This window comes from Carex rostrata, chromosome 35, assembly GCF_964058835.1.
Source record: "Carex rostrata chromosome 35, lpCarRost1.2, whole genome shotgun sequence".
NCBI lineage: Eukaryota > Viridiplantae > Streptophyta > Magnoliopsida > Poales > Cyperaceae > Carex > Carex rostrata.
The window spans coordinates 3,833,667-3,856,387 of NC_135952.1; the positions used below are offsets into that span (position 1 = coordinate 3,833,667).

General features: G+C 33.3%; 1 protein-coding gene across 1 annotated transcript; it reads left to right on the plus strand.

Moving 5' to 3' along the window:
- Positions 1–1,610: 1,610 nt before the first annotated feature.
- Positions 1,611–3,904, plus strand: LOC144549604 (RHOMBOID-like protein 2). Its single transcript, XM_078298383.1, has 5 exons — positions 1,611–2,007; positions 2,263–2,426; positions 3,010–3,173; positions 3,260–3,510; positions 3,598–3,904. The coding sequence occupies exons 1-5, from the start codon at positions 1,718–1,720 to the stop codon at positions 3,707–3,709; spliced, it is 981 nt and encodes a 326-aa protein (XP_078154509.1). The 5' UTR covers positions 1,611–1,717; the 3' UTR covers positions 3,710–3,904.
- Positions 3,905–22,721: the final 18,817 nt, after the last annotated feature.

The window sequence follows — 22,721 nt, forward strand, 5'->3', positions numbered from 1 at the left end:
ACTTAAAAAAAATGAATACTTTCATCAACCAAACATGCATTTATTTAGAAGAAAATTTTATGAGGGTATGATGTATTTAACTTCAAAATTTACCGGATTAGTTTCAAACGACATATTCAAATTGTTAAAATCAATTTACATCACTGATGTTATGTGTACAATCAAAATTTTGAAAATTTTGAATTATTTAGTACAAAATCAAGCGTAAAAAAAATATATTTTAAAGTTTTGCTTGAGAAAACTCCAGAGTAGAAGAAAGGAACACAGAGATAAATGAATCAAATGCACAAAGTTAGAAGAATTTGTACAACAACTTCACTCTTTCTCCCCCTTCGCTCCCCTCCTGACCTTCTTCAATTTTCCTCTTCCGGAACAAATGAACGAGATCGGTCAGGTTCGATCTGATAGTTTTTCACCTCCCTTTCTTTTATTTTCTTTAATGAGCGACTTCTCAAGCTGAGCCTAATACGCATACACACAAATAAAGAATAAAACTCTATTAAAGCGCAAATGTTTTTATTGCTTTTGCTTAATTAAATTATATACGTCATGTGATTTTCTAAAAATTTAAAATTTGTACAAAACTTGGAACAGACATTTCCGATTGACGAGAAGTCCAGAACTACGATTATAAATAGGACGTGAATCCGCATGCGACAATGTACTTGTATTTTTATTGAGTTAGGCTAATATGACACTAGTGTTATATCAAACTAAATAACACCATATCTTAAACCCTTAGATCTGCTTTAAGATTCGTAATATCCGCTTTTACTGTTCAAGCACTTCATTTTGTACGAATCTTAAAGCAGATATAAAAATTTAAGATGTGGTGTTATTTAGTTTGATATAACACTAGTGTCATGTTAGCCTAACTCATTTTTATTTTATTTTCAATAAAACAATGTACTTTGTTGGTACTTGCCGACTTGGTACCCGATTTTGAATCTCCGCCTTACCACACTGATAACGGTCAACATTTAATACCTACTACAGTACCACTCGGGTAAAGGTTTTAACAGAGTACTTTTCACTTCATGCAGTGCACAAAGAACATAGAGTATTGTTTTATTCTATAGCCGGTGCGCTGCATGAAGCCAAATGTAATTTGTTATGATCTTTACCCTACCAGTCCGAGTAAAGCGTACTGGGTTACGCGCTCTATTTATTTCATTTTTTGTAGGAGGGTACGCGCTCAATTCACATGGGCCATATGGACCATGGTACTCCAACTGGATGCAATTATGATTTTCTCTAACCCCAACTAAAATATTATTTCGTATGGCAGGTCATAGTATCTTATTTAGTTTCGTCCGTTACAGAAATCTTATTACTCAAGATATCATATAAGAACTTCCGTCTTTAATTGCAGATCACCTCCAATTAAAAGTTGGAACCTCCCGGAAAAGGAGAGTTCAAATCTTCCTAAAGTAACCTACTTTTCAAATTTTGATCAGGACCGTCGAATAAGAAATTCGGACCCTTAATATCGCGTTAGATCAGATCGGACGGTTATGATCAAAACACAAATATTGGATTACTTTTGGGGAACCGAATTTCAGAAAGAAGAGATACATTTTAGAAAAGGTGTCGACCCCTTTCTCACTTCTTCAATCCCGGTTTCCTTCCATCTCCATTAATTAATCCAACAACCCTCATCTCTCTTCTTCTTCTTCTTAGCTTCAGAAAACAAAACACAGCACAAAGCTGATTCAAGATGGCATCCACGATTGACATAGAGAGAGGTGGCGGGCGCAAGCCAAGGGGCGCCGGGGATAACTCGACGTCGTTCGATTACAGACACGTGTCAGCTGGCGAGAGCGAGTGGACCTCATGGGTGGTCCCAATGTTTGTAGTCGCCAATGTGGCAATGTTCATAGTGGCAATGTATGTAAATAACTGTCCGGCGAATCCCAATCCGTATGGATCTTGTGTGGCCAAATTTATGCGGCGGTTGTCATTTCAGCCACTCAGGCAAAACCCTCTACTAGGGCCTTCATCTACCGCGTAACTTTTTATTTATTTTATTTTTCCCTTTTTTCTACTTAGATCTATTATTAAATTTGGTAAATACTAAAAAAATTCAAATAGAGCAAGTGGATCTGGTTTTAATCACAGAAATTGAAAAAATTGTAGGTCTCTAAAATAATATCACAATGCCATATTTAACTATTTATAACTGTCAAGTGTCAATGCCAGTCTAAGGAAAAAATTTTTCAAGTATAAAATTTGACTTATTAGTTTAATTGAATGTTTTGACAGATTAGAGAAATTAGGAGCGCTAGATTGGAACCGAGTGGTGCATCAGCACCAAGGCTGGAGATTGGTGACTTGTATATGGTTACATGCCGGTGTTATTCATCTCCTTGCGAATATGCTCAGCCTCGTTTTCATCGGAATTCGGCTTGAGCAACAGTTCGGATTCGGTGAGTTTTGTTCTTCTCCTTCAACTGTCTAATTGGTACTGCTCTGATGGTGCTGTATAGTACAGTACCAGCTTTTGGGGTTTTTGGTGCAAAATATTTATGCTATTCTTGACTGGTATGAACAAAGATTTTGCGTTTGTGTTCTGGTACCGAAAGTTTATTCATTTGATCATTTGATTTATTTGACAAAAGCCCAAAGTTGAAGTAAAAACACAAGTAGGAGTGTTCATTGGGTCTTGTTTAATCGGTTTTAAAATGAAACTGAGATATTTCGGTTTTAAATGATTTGGTTTATTTTTTAAAACCGGTTCAATAGTTCAGATCAGTTTAGAAATATTTGAAATTGGTTAGACCGAAGTGATCTAATATTTGAAACCCGTCCCCCGTTCAAACCAAACATTGAAAAAACTTTAAAAATTACGACATAATGCTTGGTTTGGTTTAAAACTGTGCTTGGATTGGTTTAAAACCGGTTAGACAGAACCAAACAAAATATACACATCTGATTGTCTGAACATAAGTAGATTGGAATTACAAACATGCTTGCAATAAATATATCTCATATTTTGTTGTTCTATTTCAGTGAGAATAGCTGCTATATATCTTCTCTCGGGACTCGGGGGCAGTGTTCTCTCATGTCTCTTCATCAGAAATAGCATATCTGTTGGTGCCTCAGGTGCTTTATTTGGCCTCCTTGGAGCAATGCTCTCAGAGCTTATTACAAACTGGACCATATATACCAACAAGGCATGTTTCTTCACCTCTACAAAGAAACATTTATATGTAGCCCCTTGTAAACTATTTATTCTTATTTTTAATTGTCTTTGTTGCAGCTTGCGGCACTAATGACGCTTCTGTTCATTATTGCTATAAATCTGGCACTTGGAATTCTCCCACATGTCGACAATTTTGCACATATCGGGGGGTTCATGACAGGTTTTCTCCTTGGATTTGTTTTACTTATACGACCCCGGTTCGGTTGGTACGAGAGCCGGTTGCTTCCGCCTGAAAGAAAACCCAAGTCGAAATTCATGGCTTATCAGTGGGTGCTCTGCGCAATTGCATTCGCTTTGTTTGTAGTCGGGTAAGTTTCTCTTCTTTTTTTCTAATATTTTTTTACTTTGATTTGTTAAGACTTCTTTTGTGCTAATTTTTTAATTTTTTAATGCAGATTAACGGTCGGATTAGCGATGCTTTTCAAGGGAGAAAATGCAAATGACCATTGCCATTGGTGCCATTATTTGAGTTGTGTACCTACATCAAGATGGACCTGTGGAAATTAATACTTGGATGATGTAAATTTAGCTCTGCTATTCAGTTACTACAAGTTTTCAACAGTTGGTGGGTTACTGCTATTAAAGATAAACATCCATTAGTTGTGAAAAAAGGCCTAATTATTTCTTTTGTTTTGTATATAATCCAATGATAATTGTTTGTATTTTTTTTTCATGTTGATATATTAGTAGTCAATTTTTTTTCGTAATGATCTCGTTGTGTATGTCACTCTGATTTTTTTTTTTTTAAATTGTAATTCTTCACTATACAGTGTCTGTTGCTAGATGTATGGAGTATAGAGTGATATTACCTATCAGAGAAGTGTCTGTATTTTAAATTTATAATGTTGGTGTCTGATAAATACAATTCATTATTAGCTTTGTCAAACGTTTTTAGTTCGTCCTGGCCGGCCCGGCCCATAATAAGACCTAATCCGCTAATCGGTGTAAATACAATTTTGCAGACTTTTATGGGCCGGCCTAATATGAGTTTTGGGCCAGAAACTATTGTAGTGTATACAATTAAATTATTGTAGAATGGCGGCTAAACTATTTTAGAGTGCACATTTTGTCTATTTCAATTTAGATACATATATTGATAATTGTTGCGTGTTTTAACCGAGTTAATACATTTTGATAATTCTTTTGAACTTTTAAACTTATTATTTTGAATTTTTACACTAATCGGCTAAATCACTCTAAACTATATATTTGACTATTATCTATTTGAAAAATAGCCATAAACATTTAAATGATATTTAAAACCTAGAGAGCTTACCAATAACTATAATATATTTTTTTCTTTTTTAATGCGAATTTAAGTAGCCCATCTAGAAAATAGGAATATCTCTTTCTCTGCGACTCTATCTTGGGTGTACAACGGGCTCGGTTGAATTTTACCGAGTTTGGCTAATATAACATCATTGTTATTTTAGCCTATATAACACCAACTCTAAAACCTATCAAATCGACTTCGAACGATTAATCAAACCGTTCAAACCGATTTACATTATGAGTGATGCGTTTACATACAAAATTTTTATATTTTCGAGTTATTTTAGTATCAAATCAAGCGGTAAAAATATTGAAAAAATGAATGTATTAAAATTAACTTAAAAACTCACATATTTGACCACTTGACTTAATACTAAATAAATTCGAAAAGTTATAAATTTTGCATGAAAACGCACAACTAATGAAGTAGATTGGTTTGAACGGTTTGGATTCACCGTTTGAAGTCGATTCGATAGGTTTTAGAGTTGGTGTTATATAAGTTGAAATGACATTGATGTTATACTAGCCAAACTCATTTTTACCTGATCTATTTGTAAATCCAAACTTTGTTTATTTTTTATTTTTACATATTGAGTATGAAATGTATGCCAAAATCCTTCAACTCCTTGTATACATTCATTTTGAACTCAAATGTTTATATATGATTTTGCTCTAATATTCTAATCTTTGATAGGAAATAGGAAAACTAAATAGAATAATTTTAACATAACTAGCATACTAATTAATTGATGAAATTAGCTGGTTATGTAAAACCAAAACAACTATATCTAGCTAATTTCTTCTTAATAATTGGTTCTATGTTCCCATTACAGGTTTGAAACTTGATGCAATTTTTACTACACAAGTAATAAATCCTAATTTACGCTCAATTCGGTTGCAAGTGTACAACCTTATCGAGTAGTACTTAGGGATCGTCTCCACAGTGACAAGTTGGAATATGAAATCTAACCTAACAATTTAATTTAGTAAAAGAAAATAAAAAGATTTTTGTTTGTTCAAAAGGTTGGTTTGATTGTGATTAAACTGAATTAAACTAAAGTTTTTAAGATAAAGTCTGTTTTTTAACAAGTATTAGAAATTAGGGTTTCTTAGGGTTCCTATCCACTAATGTTACGACTAATTGGTTTATAAATTTTGTTCTAATATTTATGAAGGCACAGTTGGGTATTGTAGGTACAAAGTGATATCTCTATATTAATACCGTCTTTAAATTAGAATAAACGTCACCTCTCGGTACTTGGCTACTCTAATCTAAAGTCATTAAGTTCTTACTGTCCTAATTGATCTAGAAAACTATCTTTCACCTCTCGGTACTTGGCACAATTTTCTAAACTATTAGGTAAAGCCCGTATAAGACAAGCGTCACCTCTCGGTACTTAGCCTATCAAATACTATATTCCTTATGGTCTGGACCTAATATTCAATTTCTCAATTGCAAATACTAAATCCTAGGGTTTGATGTGATTTCGATTAAGTCTTCACAATCAATTAAAATAAAGAATAGATCATAACAAAGAACAAGAATATATAAAATAAAACCAACTAAATCATAACAAAAGTTTCAAGTACAACCCTAATCAACCCTAGAAAAGCTCTTAGCCAGTCATGGCTAAGACACAAATGAAGTCAAAAGAATAAAAGAGTTCCAAAGGAAAGAAATTAATAAAACCGATTGATCAATGATCTCTTCTCCCTTCTTCTCTCTTCTTGTTTTTCCTTGCTTTTCCTTGCTTTTCCTTGTTCAAAACCAGAAATTATCGCTATGTGTGGAGAGAGAGAATGAGATAATGGATGGGAAGAGATGATTATGGATATATCTCCTTGAATGGGAATTAAACTCTCATTTTATAGCCAAGGGATATGCCCAATAAAGAGGCTAGGAAGTGGAGTTAGTGGGTGCTATATTTGGCTTATTTTTCAGGATGTCTTATCCATGTTTGACTGTAAAAACGTGTCCATGATGTGCCAAAAATAGAAACCGTGTTGAAAACGTGTATTTCTGGCTGTCTGCGAGATTAGTGTATCCGACCGACTCCAAAATTCTTTTTTTAGTTTCTCATGTTGTAGATCTTCTTGCTAGCTTTCCAAAAAGTGGTCGCAATCCTAAATCAGAGTTACGAGTCAAAAGTTATTGCTATTTTAAGATCAGGCTCCAGTTATGCGTTCTGCTACAGTGCGGACCAGGCCACCCGCACTGGTGCTACAGTGCGGACCGCAATAGGCTCGGTTTGTTCCTGTGCGTCCAGATTTCGTCCGCATCGAAATCCGTGCGTCCGCACGGATTTTGATGAATAACTTATTATATGTTTTTAAAATTGGCATGCGTCCAGAAATCCATCTAAGTACTTATTGCGGCCATATCGCAAACCGTGTGTCTGCACTGAGCATTTTTCTTCGGTTTTCTTAATTTTTCTTCATTTCCTGCAAATTAAAACCAAGCAAACGTAGTAACTTGATCCTAGATGTATTATATTCACTTTATATTCAAAATACAAGATATTTGGTGTTATTTCGTGATAAAAATCAGATCGAATATGTATATAATTTAGGCCTATCAAAACTCGAGAGTGAATTTTTGGGAACCCATTTTTACCGCGTGAAATTATGTGCGTACAGCGTTTGAATTTTTCACTGACCAAAATGCTCCCACAGCGAAGGTGGGCAGCGGAATAGATTAACGGCCAGACTCGGTTAGACCATTCTCCCAACGTTTTTCTCTCTCCTCTTTTCGACCCCTTCGCGATACTCTTGCTCCGGGCGATTGACGATTCTCTGGTTTTGAACCATCTACGGTTAACACATATCCTTGGGTTTTGTAAAATTCTCTAACACTGTTGTGCAAATCTTCACGAGTTGGAGATTTGGAATTGAGTAATTTAAGCTCTTCGGTCTCTAATTCAAGCTCCTCATCCATCTATTAATCAAAAGGTAATATTATGCTAATAAATTCAAGTGCTTCTAACAAATTTAGATCTCAAAAAAAAAAAAAACTCCTCTTTTAACGAAACAATGCCTAAATGTGAAGAATTTTCGATCAAATGCTGGTGTTTTTTTGCTACTGTTAAATACATGGAAGTTAGATAAATGCTGGTGTTTACTTACCTTTAACTGGAGAAATTCTTTGTTTCTTTCGCTGGGGCCTTCTAGGATTTCGTTGGGGGTGTGGGGAGAAGGAAATAAAAAATTCCTTTCGCTGGGGCCTGTGCACGCCAAGGTTAAAATATTTCTTTCACTGGGATGTACACTAGGGCAGGGATCTCGGGCATGGGAAGGACAGTCAGAAAAGGGGGAAACAAGACAGGGGCCTTTTGGTCCATCAAAAGTTCAAACGCTGTACGCATCAAAATTCACTCTGTACAAATGGGTTCCTGAATTTTTGGTGGATGTTAAATAGTTGAATAAGTTGATTTTCAATTTTTATTAGAAATAATTAGTTATGTGCCCCGTAGAGGTTTAATTGATTTTATAGAGATTGGCTAGTAAGAGAAATATTGTAAAAATATCAAAGAACGATGTTAGAAAGAAGTACAGTGTAATATTAAATACATACATAATGGGTTAAACAAATTGTTCAATACAAACTATAGTGATAAGATTCATGAATAATTTAATTTTTATAGTGTTGGCAAACTGAACGACATATTATTCGGTTTGATTGAATTTTTATTGAATTATTCTTGAATAATTCACAAATTTTACAAATTATTTGTGAATAATTCGTGAACTTTTCCTTTTGCTCTCTTGTAAAACTGAGATCTCCCATCCAAACTCAATGTATAATTTAAATTATATCTGAATTATTTTTAATTCTACTAAACCGCATCTGAATAATTTATTTGTCAGCGTGGTACAAACCACAATCCAACTTTGAGTTAATAGATTAGTCTTTTTTTTTGAATGAAAATAGATTAGTCAATACACAACCCAAGTCTCAATAACAATAATAATAAATAAAATAATAATAATGGAGGTGGGTTGGAATTTGGGGAAATGTTGTGTCGTAGGAGAAAGAAGCTCTCAAGGAGGGTGACATCTGGTTCTTATCCGTTTGGTAGATGGGGAATTTTAGGGGGGAAGAGGACACTGTCGCTTTATCATTAATACAATTTCACCTTTTCTTACTCTCTCCAGATTGCACCCTTTTGTCAAACATTGTCGAGTTGAAAATGCACAAAATTCACTATTGAAAGCTACATTGATAATACTGTTTAGACGAAAAGATAACTAGAGAGACCGATATTTTTATTAATAGAAAAAATATTATAAAAGATATACATTCGTATTAAATCTTGTTTTATAAGAAAGACGGGAATGTCTACCCCGTTCGCACAAATTTTTTTTTTTATTTAGAAATATCGATTTACAGTGAAACAACATTTTTATAGCGAACGCTGTAGCGGACAAAATTAATAGACATTCCATTCTGATATTGTAACGGATGTTGCAGTTATTGAAGTTCGATTATAATAATGCAAATTATTATAATACAAACAATAAAACAATCGAGTCACAATTAGAATACCATCAATCAATAACCAAGCAATTAAGATGTTTTCAATCGTTTTTTGAAAGTATAAAATTATAAAAAAAATTATATTGTTTCTTCTAAAAATAAGATATCATGTTTAAATTTATCGTTGCTATGTAATGCAGTCTGTAGTGGGATTGCTTCTTCACAAAGATCATATACCACTTCGTGTGGGAATGACACGAGTTGTGTGTTAGAAATATTGGTCAAATTATTTGAACTGAAATTATTATGTAAAATTTTTAAATTAAATATGGATTAAACCATATCTGATCACACGAATCATAGTGCACTCTCACTGAATAGGTGCAACTTAGTAGGTGTGGAGCTAACCTATAGAGTTATATACCTGCAACAATTCATATTTGCATAGATATGTGAATATACGTATATTTCCACAAACAATAAAAATATGAGAAAGAGGGGGTTGTCATTCGGTGCTAGCTTATTGACTTATATCTGCTTTCCAACTTATTTATGTGGACGAGATGTGGTTACTATTGTTGCGGATATCTAACAAGCGAGGAGAAGAAAGATTACCATTAGAGTTGCGAAGAACGTTAATTGCACTGCTCTTATAATTTTCATCTTGAATTTAATTTTACACATGAATCATAATTCAAATAAGAATTTAAAATTAAATTGTAATCCTATACTCTATCCAAATTTCTAACACTGCGTCTGTGTACAAGTAGGGCCTACAACCGTTGGTAAAAAAATAAAAAATAAAAACGATGGTTGAATTTTGAAATAAAGATATCTTATTCCAACTAAGAAATTTGACCATGCCAGAGTGTCAAAACAAGGGTATGGGTGCAAACTAGGGAGAGGAATCATTGTCGACACAAAATTTAAAGAGAAAGGGATGGTAGACAGGTAGAGGGTGGTATTTATGGTTTGTTTTACTATATTTACGAAATGTGTTTACTAATAGAAAGAGAAAATGAAGTTGCACTAGCGAAGGGGTCGCTGCTCCCACTCCCAGGTAATATGGAGGCAGAGACACTGCAGGTGGGTGTCAGGTTAAAAAATGGTATCTATAATATGCTTGATGACAGCTCATTCTCTCTCTCTCTCTCTCCCTCTTTCCGCCTTTAATTCTTTTAACACGTAGGAAAATAAATACTGCGGTTCTTTTGCACATACACACAACTTTTGAGAGGTATCTATGTAAAGATGCCTAAATTTTTAAAAAACAAGAAAGAACAGTACGTGGAATCATCACCTGACAGTCAACCCAGGCTGGCCCACTCTGTTTTATTTTAAATAATGCACCCCACGCAGTCCAAATCCACCCAACCCCACAAGGCCACAATATTCATTCAATATTAAAATAATAGAGTATGACATTAAGAATTAAAGGATAATTATCCAGTCCATAACTTTTCTCAAAAGTCCTTTTTTGCATGCGTGTTGAGTCAGAGAGCAAAATTCGGGTCGAATTCGGGTACAATTTCTGATGGAAACCACTCCATAGTCCGATTAGTAAATCGGTAAATAATGATTTGGAATCCGAATTTCCAGTTCACCTGGTAATATCAAACGGTGTTTCCTGTTTGAGGACGAGCAGAGAATCCGAAGTCTCCCAATTATATGATTATGATAGAGCAGTTAATGTCACATAAATAATTGCAAAAAAAAAAAAAAAGTTAATGTCACATAAATTACCATACAAGAAACCAAAAAAAAAAAAAAATACCATATATGCATGATGAATTTCATGTCCCTTTTCAAGAGATATTTTTTCAACTATTTTTCTTTCCGTCTCCCAAATACGTACACCTCCCGATCATGTGTTTCTCAGCAAGGACCATAGTATTAATTAGGAATTCCGAGGCCAATTAACATTAACTTTGTTAGTTCCTATTTTACCCTAATAAGAATTAAAAAAAATTAATTCTAGAGTCCATCTGTTTTGTCCTACCAATTAATTAATAAGGTGATGTTACCAGAAAGGTGTAATTTTGTTTTTAGGTCAGAGAGCAAAGTGCCCCTGACAATTGTATTAATAACAAATGTATTTAGCACTTGTGAATGGCTTAGAATCAGCCCTGTTGTGGCTTAGACATAGATTTTATCATTTCTGTTGGAGTTATGCTGTGCATGTTAAGTCATTACAGTTTCAGCTTCTATCTAGGGGTATCATTTTGATTATGAGATATTCCTAAATCCAGACATTTTGTAATTTAAAATTTCTGCAATGAAATGGGCTTAGGCTTTTTATCCAAAAAAAAAAAACAAATGTATTTACAAACGCACACATCTAGTGCAGAAGTATTTACACTATATATACAAAACCCACTTGAATAGTATAACAAGAGTAAAGCTAGCGTGTGACATGCTCACCAAGAAAGTTTGGTGAGCATAACTCCAAAAGTATATCGGATCGACGTCAAATGTCAAATCCAAACCGTTGAAATCCATGTACTTCATAAGTGATGCATATACATGCAAAATTTTGAAAGTTTCGAGTTTATTTGCTACACGGTCAAGTGGTCAAAGAAATAATAAAAATTGAATATATAAAATAACTTATAATAAAATGTTCATTTCTTTGACCACTTGACCGTGTAGCAAATAAACTCGAAACTTTCAAAATTTTGCAAATATATGCATCACTCATGAAGTACATGGATTTCAACGGTTTGGATTTGACATTTGACGTCGATCCGATATACTTTTGGAGTTATGCTCACCAAACTTTCTTGGTGAGCATGTCACACGCTAGCTTTACTCGTATAACAATACCAAGTATCAACAATTGAACAAATATTACTAGTAAGGAAATGAACTCCAACGCCAAGTCTCGACATGACATCTGATTCCCTCTAGGAGTAGGAGTCTCTCTAACTATACATGCGTCATTGCAACAAGGTGAAAACTTACCAGTAAGGCCAAAGTTGAAGGCTATGGTTCAAGAGATGATTCGGGTGGAGGTTGTAAATATATTACCTGTTGCACCAAATCTGTCTATGGCTACAGATGGGGTCCACAATGCAGTCTTCAAAATATTGGTACAGAGCAGTAGCTTTATCAAAAATCAGAGGTACACACAATTTCTATCTTACTTTTTCGTAAGCCGACACCTTGTCTTGCGTTTGCGTAGCCTTTTTCTCTACATTTAGTTACCACTTACCAGTTACCACTCTGGAAGAAACATTATTATAATCATAAACAAAAAAAAATTCTTTTATCTATTCCTCCATCTTATTTGTTGCGATTATATCCGAAAATGGTGATCAAATGACATCAGCAATTGGGTTCGGCGCCGATTTGATGTAGTCAAGCTCTTTGCCTGGGTTGGTCTCTTTCTAGCATTAGCATTTTCTGGTGTCTTCTGTGGCAGATATAGTGTTACAATATATGCAGAAACAGGTTTTCTCAACTGTTTAATTAACTTTTGAAGTTTATTGATAGCGATAGGGATTACTACAGAGAGACAGCCTTGGAAGAACCACAAGAGTATAATTCTTCTGAAGAATTGGGCGTGAAATAGCAAAAGCAGGGAGGACAGTCAGCACGTGTTATCCGTGCATCATCCACTGTAATCGCACCGAATATGCACCCAAATTTTTATATAATATCAAAAAAAAAAAACAGATTTTGACTCACGTAAAAAGCCTACTTTCCGGCACAATCTAATACCTCCGGCATGAGTGCGCATCGTCTCCATTAACTCAAAAGAGCATCTTTTCAGTTAATACATATGGACCGTCCGATTGTAAACGGAGCTCATTTGATCTCCGCTTAAAATATAGCGTGTCTTTAATATTAGATTCCTTTTTGAGTTAATGCAGAAGATACGAATTCCTCCGGCATGCTATTTACGAAGTCAAGAAAAAGATAAAGAGAGATGAGTCGAGGAAATTAAGAGAAATAGATGGATGGAGCTTATTGATTAAGGACTGAATCAATTTATAGAGACACCAAACCTTTTACTATATATTGAGCATGTAATTAACATGTTTTCATTCATCAAGGACTGAATCAATTAACCATATAGTAAATATATAACAATGTACCTTACCTTACCATATGAGCTGTCTAACAGGCAGTTGCCAATAAATTCTCTATAAATTCAGAGAGAATAGGTTGTCGGCTTAGCATTCTTTGGTCAATTAATTGATTCTGCAACATTTATTTACTCATTCTATTTCTTCTCTTCTTTCTTTTTAGTAGTTGAGTTTTGGGTGCAATTTAATAGTTTTTAGAGAAAGAAACACCAAATTAAGAGAAACACACAATACAATCAAGACATATGATCTTTGGTCATGATAATAAATCAGACTTAACAAAGCATTTTTCTTAGCAAAATTTTATGTGCTTAAAATAACTATACATAAATTAATTAATTAGTTTCTAATTTAGTAACAAAGAACAATTAATGTCTTTCGTGTGAGAGATCACACGTTTGTAATATAAATGAAAGGTTTTTTTTTATAAATATTAAAATTTGAAATGGTAGAGATATATATATATAGCAAGGCTTGGGTGCTATAGATAGCATAGAGGGCTACGGTGCTACGGCTCAATATTCGAGTTTTCAAAATTTTAACTGTCGATCCGAACCGTTCATCTCCGTTCATCTTGTTCTCCATATTAATATGTATTTGGAGACCAAATTTTACATTTTTTGAAATTTTTTTTACTATTTTTTTATATAGGTAGAAAATGAAATATCTGAATGGTGCAGAATTTTTTAGATCAAGTGATTTTCTACCTAGCTAAAAAAATAGTAAAAAAAATTTCAAAAAATGTAAAATTTGGTCTCCAAACACATATTAATATGAAGAACAAGATGAACGGTTCGGATCGACCGTTAGGATTTTGAAAACTCATTGAACCGTAGCACCATAGCCCTCTATGCTATCCATAGCACCCAAGTCTTACTCTCTCTCTCTCTCTATATATATATATATTTTTTTTTTTTTTTTTTGAAAAAATAATAGTTATATATGTATTTCTATCGGATGAATCAACCTGACCGTTGCTGTCTTTGTATCCAACAGAAAAAAATTATATAATTTTAATATAAACATAGCTTTCTTTCTTAATAAGATAGTACAAAACTATAGCTTGATTGCTAGTCTCTGACTCTGACGGTGTTAAGGACCTGGGAAAATTTACCAGTAAGGTCTCTTTCCTGGAAAAGGACACGTACCAAAGAAAAGCATCGAATGAATGAAGTGTTAACGTCTCTCTGCAATTTTTAAGGTGACATGCTTGATGCTTCTAAGTTGCCTATATACTTGGTGACATTTTAGGTCAAATTTGGATGATTGTTTATTTAGTGAATTAATCTGTAATAATAATAATAATAATTAATTAGTGACCTATATATAAGGATTCACATGCAAGAAGCTAGGTTGCAAATTTTAACGGCACACTCTTTACTTTGCGTAGCGCAATACAGTTCGAAAACCTTTTTTTTTTTTAATTATCCTTAGCGCTTTGTGAGTCAAAATTACTGTTAAAATCTGATATTTGTAATTACTAGTATTTTGTCTAGTAGCAAGAAACAACGATCTCTATGTGAAAATTGCGGGTTAAAATTCCGAATATATATTTGACGGATAGATTATATTGGTAGCAATATTTGAGCTTTGTTAAAACTGATCAAATGATTATCAAAATTAAAAAGTAAAATTCTCTTGTACTTTACTTTAGATAGGCTCTGTATAATTTTTTCAATGCAATTTGAAAATTAATTATTGGTCGTCCATGAGAAAATAACAATTTAATTTTACTAATACTTAATTGTTGACTAAATGATTTTCAAATTTAATTTAATTTAATAAATCTACAACTATACATTTTATTATAACCAATTTTTATCGGTTGTCGAAATTGTTAAATAATATATATATATATAAGTTGCATATGCTTTCCATTGAAAAATTATTGCATTAATGAATATATAAACGGAGCATTTTGGTAAGTATTGCAGTTAGGGGTGTTCAAATGGTTCGGTTTGTTTGGTTTTGAACCGAATCAGAATATTTCGATTTAAATAGATCGTTTTTTCAATTTAAATGGATCAGTTCGGTTGAAATTTTGAATTATTTCGATTAAAATGGATTGGTTCGATCGGTTTAGACATTCAAAATCAACTAAACTGAACAACTAGTTTATTTTTGTGCGACTCTAATTTTACTGGTGTTATTACAATATTATTAAACCGAACCGAACCAAACTTCAATTGTTGTGTATGACAATGTATTATTTTCGTTAAAAATGATATCAATATAGTTGCTCGGTTCGATTCTTAATTGGTTGATAAGTTAAATCGGTTCAGTTCTATTTTTGAAAACCATTTTTTGTTAAATTTGATCATTTTTACTTTGATTTCAACCGAACTTACTATTTGAACACCTTAATTGCAGTAGTATTAAGAAGAAATGCCAGTTGTTTGCTGCTGAAGCTATCTGTATGTAAAAAAATTTGAGAGAATGTAATTGGAGAGATGGGACAGAGCAGCAGTCCAGCTGGGGTCATGTGCAACTGTACATTCTACAGTAAAAAAAATGATTGACAAGGATAGCACAAGCGACACAAACTCAGAGCTGCTAATTTCAATCAGATTCTACCCAATCACGCTTTCTTCGTCAAATTAATCACCCAATTTGGATCTCATCTTTCTCCTGTCCTCTACAAAGCAACAGTATCTTAGGGCCTTAGGCTATTAGCCCATGTAGATGTAACACTGACATCCATCACTGTTCACTGGTCCATTTCAAATTGGCCCGTTAAGATACTAACAACGTAGTTTTGGCTTCATACAGTCGTACATACACTGTATGAAGCCAAAACCGCACTGTCAATATCTGTCCCAAATTTGTGATGTATCTATTATGAAATTCATGAAATTTGAACTCAGCTTTTTCACCTTTTTTTTTTCTGGATCTTTTGGAATTATAAAAAAATTATGATAAGTATTGTATATATTCCATAATTGTGCTATGTTTGGTAGTAAATAAATGCAGGTGGAGAGGAGAAGTCTTAAGTCTATATATACCTTTCATTGAATAGAATATTAAAAAGTCCTTGTTATATGCTGTTTCACCTACTTTATTTATTTATTTATTTATTTATACTCAATCAATCTGATCCCATCCAAATCACTTTGTCAGAATTCATCCACCAAGCATCACATTTTTTTAGCTTATCTATGAATGTTTTCTGAACTTATTTATAATAATTGATAAGGATATGCTTTAAGATTCGTGTTGTATTAAAACGGATGGTCAGATCTCATTCTATACACGGCCAAGTAAGTGTTGCAGTGGATCTGAATTAATTGGATGAATAAATGATGTGATACAAATGATTTTGCTGGAAAGAATACTGTCACTGACATGCATTTGTGGCATTCATGCATCATGTAATGCACATGCAGGTGCCATATATTATTTCCCAATTCAGTTTGCTGATCATGAATCATGATCAACCTTCTCTGTGCTGCAGCTGCTCCAAACAATTGTGTGTGTATATATATATATTCCATAATTGTGCTAGGTTTGGATCCCAATTCCCAATCTGAACCCTATTTTGCTTCCTTCTACCTGTCACAGATTTTACTGCCATTCTAATGTACTTTTTTAATTTTTTTTTTTGTATTTTGCTTCTAGTAATGTTTACATTTTACATTTTACTTTTTTCACATAAAGAATAAAAAAGCCAATATTGTTAAGAATTCCGTTCTTGTTAGATTCAAAGATGCAACAATCTGTAGAGTAGCGAGGCTATGATATTTTGTAATTCCTATATTGAGAGTTGGAACTAAAAAATTGAGATTAGAAAGGCTGGATAGGTAAGTGTTCTGTAATTTTATTTTGTGAGATGTGCTAATTATAAACTGTAAAAATTTAAATTTTAAAAGACAAAAGTGAAAAACTTTAATTTATAGGGAGAGCTTAGCCCCCTTACCTTCTGTTCATGTGCAAGCCAGTATGTACTATGAATCTGTATTTTTATTTTTAAAGTCTAAACTGTTCAACATGATTTCCATACGAAAATATACTTGCATATCAAACTACAATTTTTTTAATTTTGTCTACTCTGTTCTAAAATATACAGAAAATAACTACTTTGCATAATTGCATGGTTCATTATTTTTAGATGAGATAATTTTCTAGCTATCTAAAAAAAACAGTGAAATATTCTAATTAAAAATTATGAAATTTAATCTCTATGTATGTTTTCATGTAAAAATAATGTGGGAAAGTACTGTAACAGCCTCAACCACACAGTGACACAGGAGACAGCGTGAGCATCTCAGTATTTCAAGTTTTGATTACAGATTTGCACAGATCTCAAAAAGGAGCATGAAATCATGGAAAGGTAAAAGCATAATTTTGTCCAAGTACAAAGACAAATTATGAAATTAAAACAGCCAGCTCCCTTAATTAACGGTGATTTCGATGGCGCTTAATTTTGCTAATAATTTCGGTGCCAATTTGAATATTAATGTGCTTTGAGATTCGTGCATAAAGGATTTGAGTGATCCAGATCCACTCAAAGTTTGAGGTATCTCAGAGGATTCGAATTCTTGCCTACACAGCTACACTATATAGATTTTAGACCTTAGAGGATAGCTCATGAAAGCAAGGCTTTTTTATTCCTTGTACGATCCAGGGAAATAGCACATTAGAATATGTATGCAAGCGTAGGGAGCCTAAACCAATTTTGCGACATATCATTGTTGGAAATTGGTGCAGGTTATAGTTACAATTTAATTTCAATCAATCAATTACTTGGTACGTGTTTTGTTGTAAGGAGGATTGATAACATTCTCTTCCAATATTTGTTCATATCGAAGCAAACTTGAAAGATTCCTCTTTGTGTGTAACTGTGTATATATATATGTGAGTTAGGCTGGGGTGCTATGGATAGCATAGTGGCCTCCCGTGCTACGGCTCAATATTCGAGTTTTCAAAATCCAAACGGTCGATCCGAACCGTTCATCTTATTCTCCATATTAATATCTGCTTGGAGACCAAATTTTATAATTTTCTGAATTTTTTTACTATTTATTAAGCCACTTTGAAAATCGCTAATCCAACGGTTTTACTGTTTTGTGCAGCCACCGTTGGATCAACAATTTTGTAAAATACTTAATAAATAGTAAAAAAATTCAGAAAAATGTAAAATTTGGTCTCCAAGCAGATATTAATATGGAGAATAAGATGAACGGTTCGGATCAACCGTTTGGATTTTGAAAACTCGAATATTGAGCCGTAACATAGAGGCCTCTATGCTATCCATAGCACCCCAGCCTAACTCTATATATGTTAGCAATTGGACGACCATGATTCTTGTTGTCTCAAAAAGTTTAATTGTAATTAATTAGTTAGTGTTTTAATTTAAAATAAATTGTAAGATTATATGTGAGAAGTTGTCTCAAAAAGAAGCTTCCACACAACCTTTTTAGGTTCGTCTCTATCTTAATTTCTTGTCAAATAAGACTCAACAAATTATTTGAGGTACTGATTTCTAACTATAATATATATGAGCGTAAGAAAATGGATGGGCTCCACCGTCCCAGCAATCATTCTTCCCTCAATGCTTCTGATAAGTGGGTCCCAGTAAGTGAGAAATGTATTGTACTGTACAGACCTTGGTGTGTACACCGAGACTTCCTTTTCCGACCTTTGTTGACTGTATCAAGTCACCTTGTCAACCATATCACACGCTCTTTAATTAATTCCCTCTTCACTTGCTTTCTTACGGTACAAATATACTGCAATAAAATTCTATTATTAAATCCAAAATTGAAAACAAAAAACAAATTCCAAAGCTAAAAATATAGAAGGGAAGCTGGGTAATGCCTCCAAATATCAATAAAAAAAAAATAAGGAAAATAACAGGGTCCCCCAAACTGGGCTTCACATTTGCCAATGCTTCCAAAACCAAGAAAAGTGTATAAAAAATAATAATTAACAGAAGCTGCTGGCTAAATTTTCAATTGAGAAATGCAGGACATGGGGCTCCATTTAAGATTGTGAAGTGTGAACTACAGAAGGAATTTCAAAATTAAAATTAAACTGTGGAGGCAATATCTGTCTCTATCTATGCCAAATCCAAATTGTTATTCAGGTGAGGTAACAAATGGGACTGTTATTCAAATATGATATTAAAGAGGGAGTTAATTAGAAAAGTACAAATTTTTATTACTGTTGCTGCGTCATCCCCACTTTTGTTGGCTTCTCTTCCTCCTAGATTCCTTCATACCTTTGATAGCGACCTCTCCATACACCCCTTTCTTTTTTTATGCAAAAGAAAATTATTTAAATTTCAGGAATACAGCATATCAGCATTTTATCATTTTTATCAGGATCATGAAAAAAATATCTTAAGAAAATACATAGCAGGAAATGGACCACGGCTTTCACGAGGGTTACAAAAAATAACTTTACCTTTTTAGTGGGACCAAGGAGCAAACATGAATTCAGTGAAACCATCCAAAACCTATAAATTCAAGCAAAGTACTGGTACTGATGAAAAGTTGTTGTACCAGCAAAAATATTCAGAACATGCAATTTACAGTTATTGATCTAAAATACCATGAATTGTTTAATTGATTATTGAAATACAGACTTACATCAAACATAAGATGAAACCGAAACCCCTTATAGAAATCTGATTGACAGCACTAACAGGGAAATGCCAGGGAACAATAATGCTATGAAGGTTTTGTCAGAAGTAATGGATAGGCAACTTTTTTACTTTTAGAATTTTTTATTTTATTTTTAGAAATTAAAAAAATAAATTCTCGATAACAAGATGAATTACTCTTTTATTCAATTCCATAAATAAAACTGAATCAATAATTCGGTTTCCATTGAGTATCTATTAAATGATTTGGTCCCAGTAGCTTCCATAAGTTGTTATACCTTGGACACAAAAAGTATGAAAAGAACTGGGATCAGACCATTAATTTAGTTCCATTAAAGTATCTACTTGGACCAAATAAATGATTAGATCTCAGTAGCTTTCATAAGTTGTTGTATTTTGATCACAAACAATACAAAAAGTACTGGGACCGAATCATTGATTCGGTCTAATTAGAGTTATAAATTAAGGGACTTATTAAATTTTGGTGATTCAAAACCTACAATTTTGACATCCACCCCCCTCCTCTCTCCCTCTACCCAACTTCACCATTTTCCTTGTAGTTCTCATTCCTAAAACAATACCCCCCATCTCTCTCTCAGTTTTACCTTCTCGAGTGGAGAGGAGAATAAGAGAGGGGGGAGAAAAATTGTATGAAAGAGAATGATGAAAATTGATTGAGCTATTTTTAACTTCGTGTTGTATATATAGATATAACAAGCACAAGTCCATTTTTGACTTTTGAGTGTTTTTTTTTTTTGCAATCGTTAGTTCATTAAATTATGACCTTGAGTGTTGTATTTTTCTTTTAAACTACTGACTTTGAGTGTTGTATTTTTATTTTAAACTACTGACTTTGAGTATTGTATTAACTGAATTGGTTGAGCCATTAAATTCATCTCCATCATACAGATATATCATACAAGCAAGTTATACCAATAAATGCTATATCAGATTATTTGATGTAGCATTAAATGTGTTGTTATTTATTCTTATTGTTAATCAAAATTATCAGGATTCTAAATAACGTGCTATAGCGCTGCTATAGCATTTTCGGACCATAAAAGCTATGACGCTATTGGTGCTATAGCGCGCTATTTAGCACTATAGCGGCGCTATATGAACACAGCGCTGTTTTTTTAACCATTTCGCTATGACGCGATAAACGCTATTTAAACCATTGAAAATTACTCATTAAAATGTTAAATAAGATAAGAATTAAATAACTAACGTATTGAGAAATGTAAAAACATTGCTATCACAAAAATAAAATATTATTTAATTATTATCACTAATTAGAAAAATAAAATTACCTACATTGGTACAAAATAAGCATACAAGTCAGCAAATTTTTTTCTCAATAGATGAGAAATTGAATTATATACATATATTTTTTATAATAAATTAAGATTTTCAACAATTAGTTTCATGGTACAACCGAACACTCATTTCAGCACATTTCCATAACCAATTCTACACGTACCCGTGCCTACGGGTTCTCACTTTTTCAAAAGTGGATTCCCTCATCAAATCTTATTTCGTGTAATCGTGTGACAAACAAATATGCTCTAATACTATGAAGATTTTGTTAGAAGTAATGGGTAGGCATTTTTTTATTTTTAGAAATTAAAAGAATTAAATTATCAATAACAAGATGAATTACTTCTTTTCGATTCCATAGATGACTGAACTAATGATTTGGTTCCATTGGAGTATATACTGGAATCAAATAAATGATTTTGTCAGAGTAATTTCCAAAAGTTATTGTACTTTAGTCACAAAAAATCTAAAAAGTACTGGGATGAAACCATTGATTTGATCAAAGTAAAGTTGTACATTTAGGACATGTTTGGCGACAGCTCCAAATTTTACTGTTCACGCCACGTGAACAGTAAAAATAAGTTCAAAATTTTTGCAACCCATTTCTATTACCATTCCCTTAGGTCCGCCAAACAGGCCCTTAGAGGACTTATTACATTTTGGCAATTCAAAATCTAGGGTTTAAAAACCCGGCCCCCTCCTTCCTCTCTCTCTCCACCCAACTCCACCATTTTCCTTGTAGTTCTCATTCCCAACACAACATCCCCCATCCCTCTCTCTCGGTTCTACCTTCTTGAGCAGAGAAGAGAGTGAGAGAGAGGGGAGGAGGTTGAGCCGAGAGTGCAGTATCGTGGAGTTCGGAGTATAGAGTTCCTATCTCGATTGGAGCACGACGGTAAGAAGATCCGGTCGTCGTCGAAGCTTGGCAGTCAAAGAAGCGGATCCAGTCGTGGAGCGAGATGAGGATTAAGGTATTAGAATGATTCAGAGTTGATTAGAATATCATAGTAGTTTAGAGGATTTTATGAGAATAAAATAGTATATTTAGGAATTATGGCCATTTGAACCATTCTAAATACGGTTTATTATCAATGAAATTGTTAGTAGGTATTTAAAATCACTGACTTAAAAAATAAACTCGTAAATTTAATTTATAAATTAATTTATATTTGAGTTAGAAATCAATGGACCCGAATGATGCGGTTTTATTGATGACATGTTATGTTGACTTTTCTCAATGAATATAGATGAGAAATTGGCATGTCTTCAATGGGGCCGAAACCCATTTATTTATCGATAAAAAAAGAAGCCATCTTTTTTAGATGATTTGATTATTTTAATTTCCAAAAGTAAAAAAAGAAAATGACGGGCAGGAGAGAAAATTACCAGTAAATGGTATTTTGTTTGAATCGAACCATCAGTTGAGAAATTAAACCAAGCTATTTTGGTCATTCCCACTGTCACATAATTTGTTTCTTTCGAATGCAGAGGGGGTAAAAGAAATATATAATTATTATTTTCTCTCTTACGTAGCTATCATATTTTACAGTGACAAAAACTATATTCTTCTATGTCCAGCCTAGCATGAACTTGAAAATTAGACAATTTTTAATTTTTAATTGATTGGTTTGCCTTGTAATTAATTAATCGGTCTCACTTAGTCAAAATGAGACGCGATCGACGAAAAAAAAATGATTGGCGTCTTTTGTTAGAGTACAAGAGACAATTTTAATACAAACTGAGAAATGTACAATGAATTTTATAGAG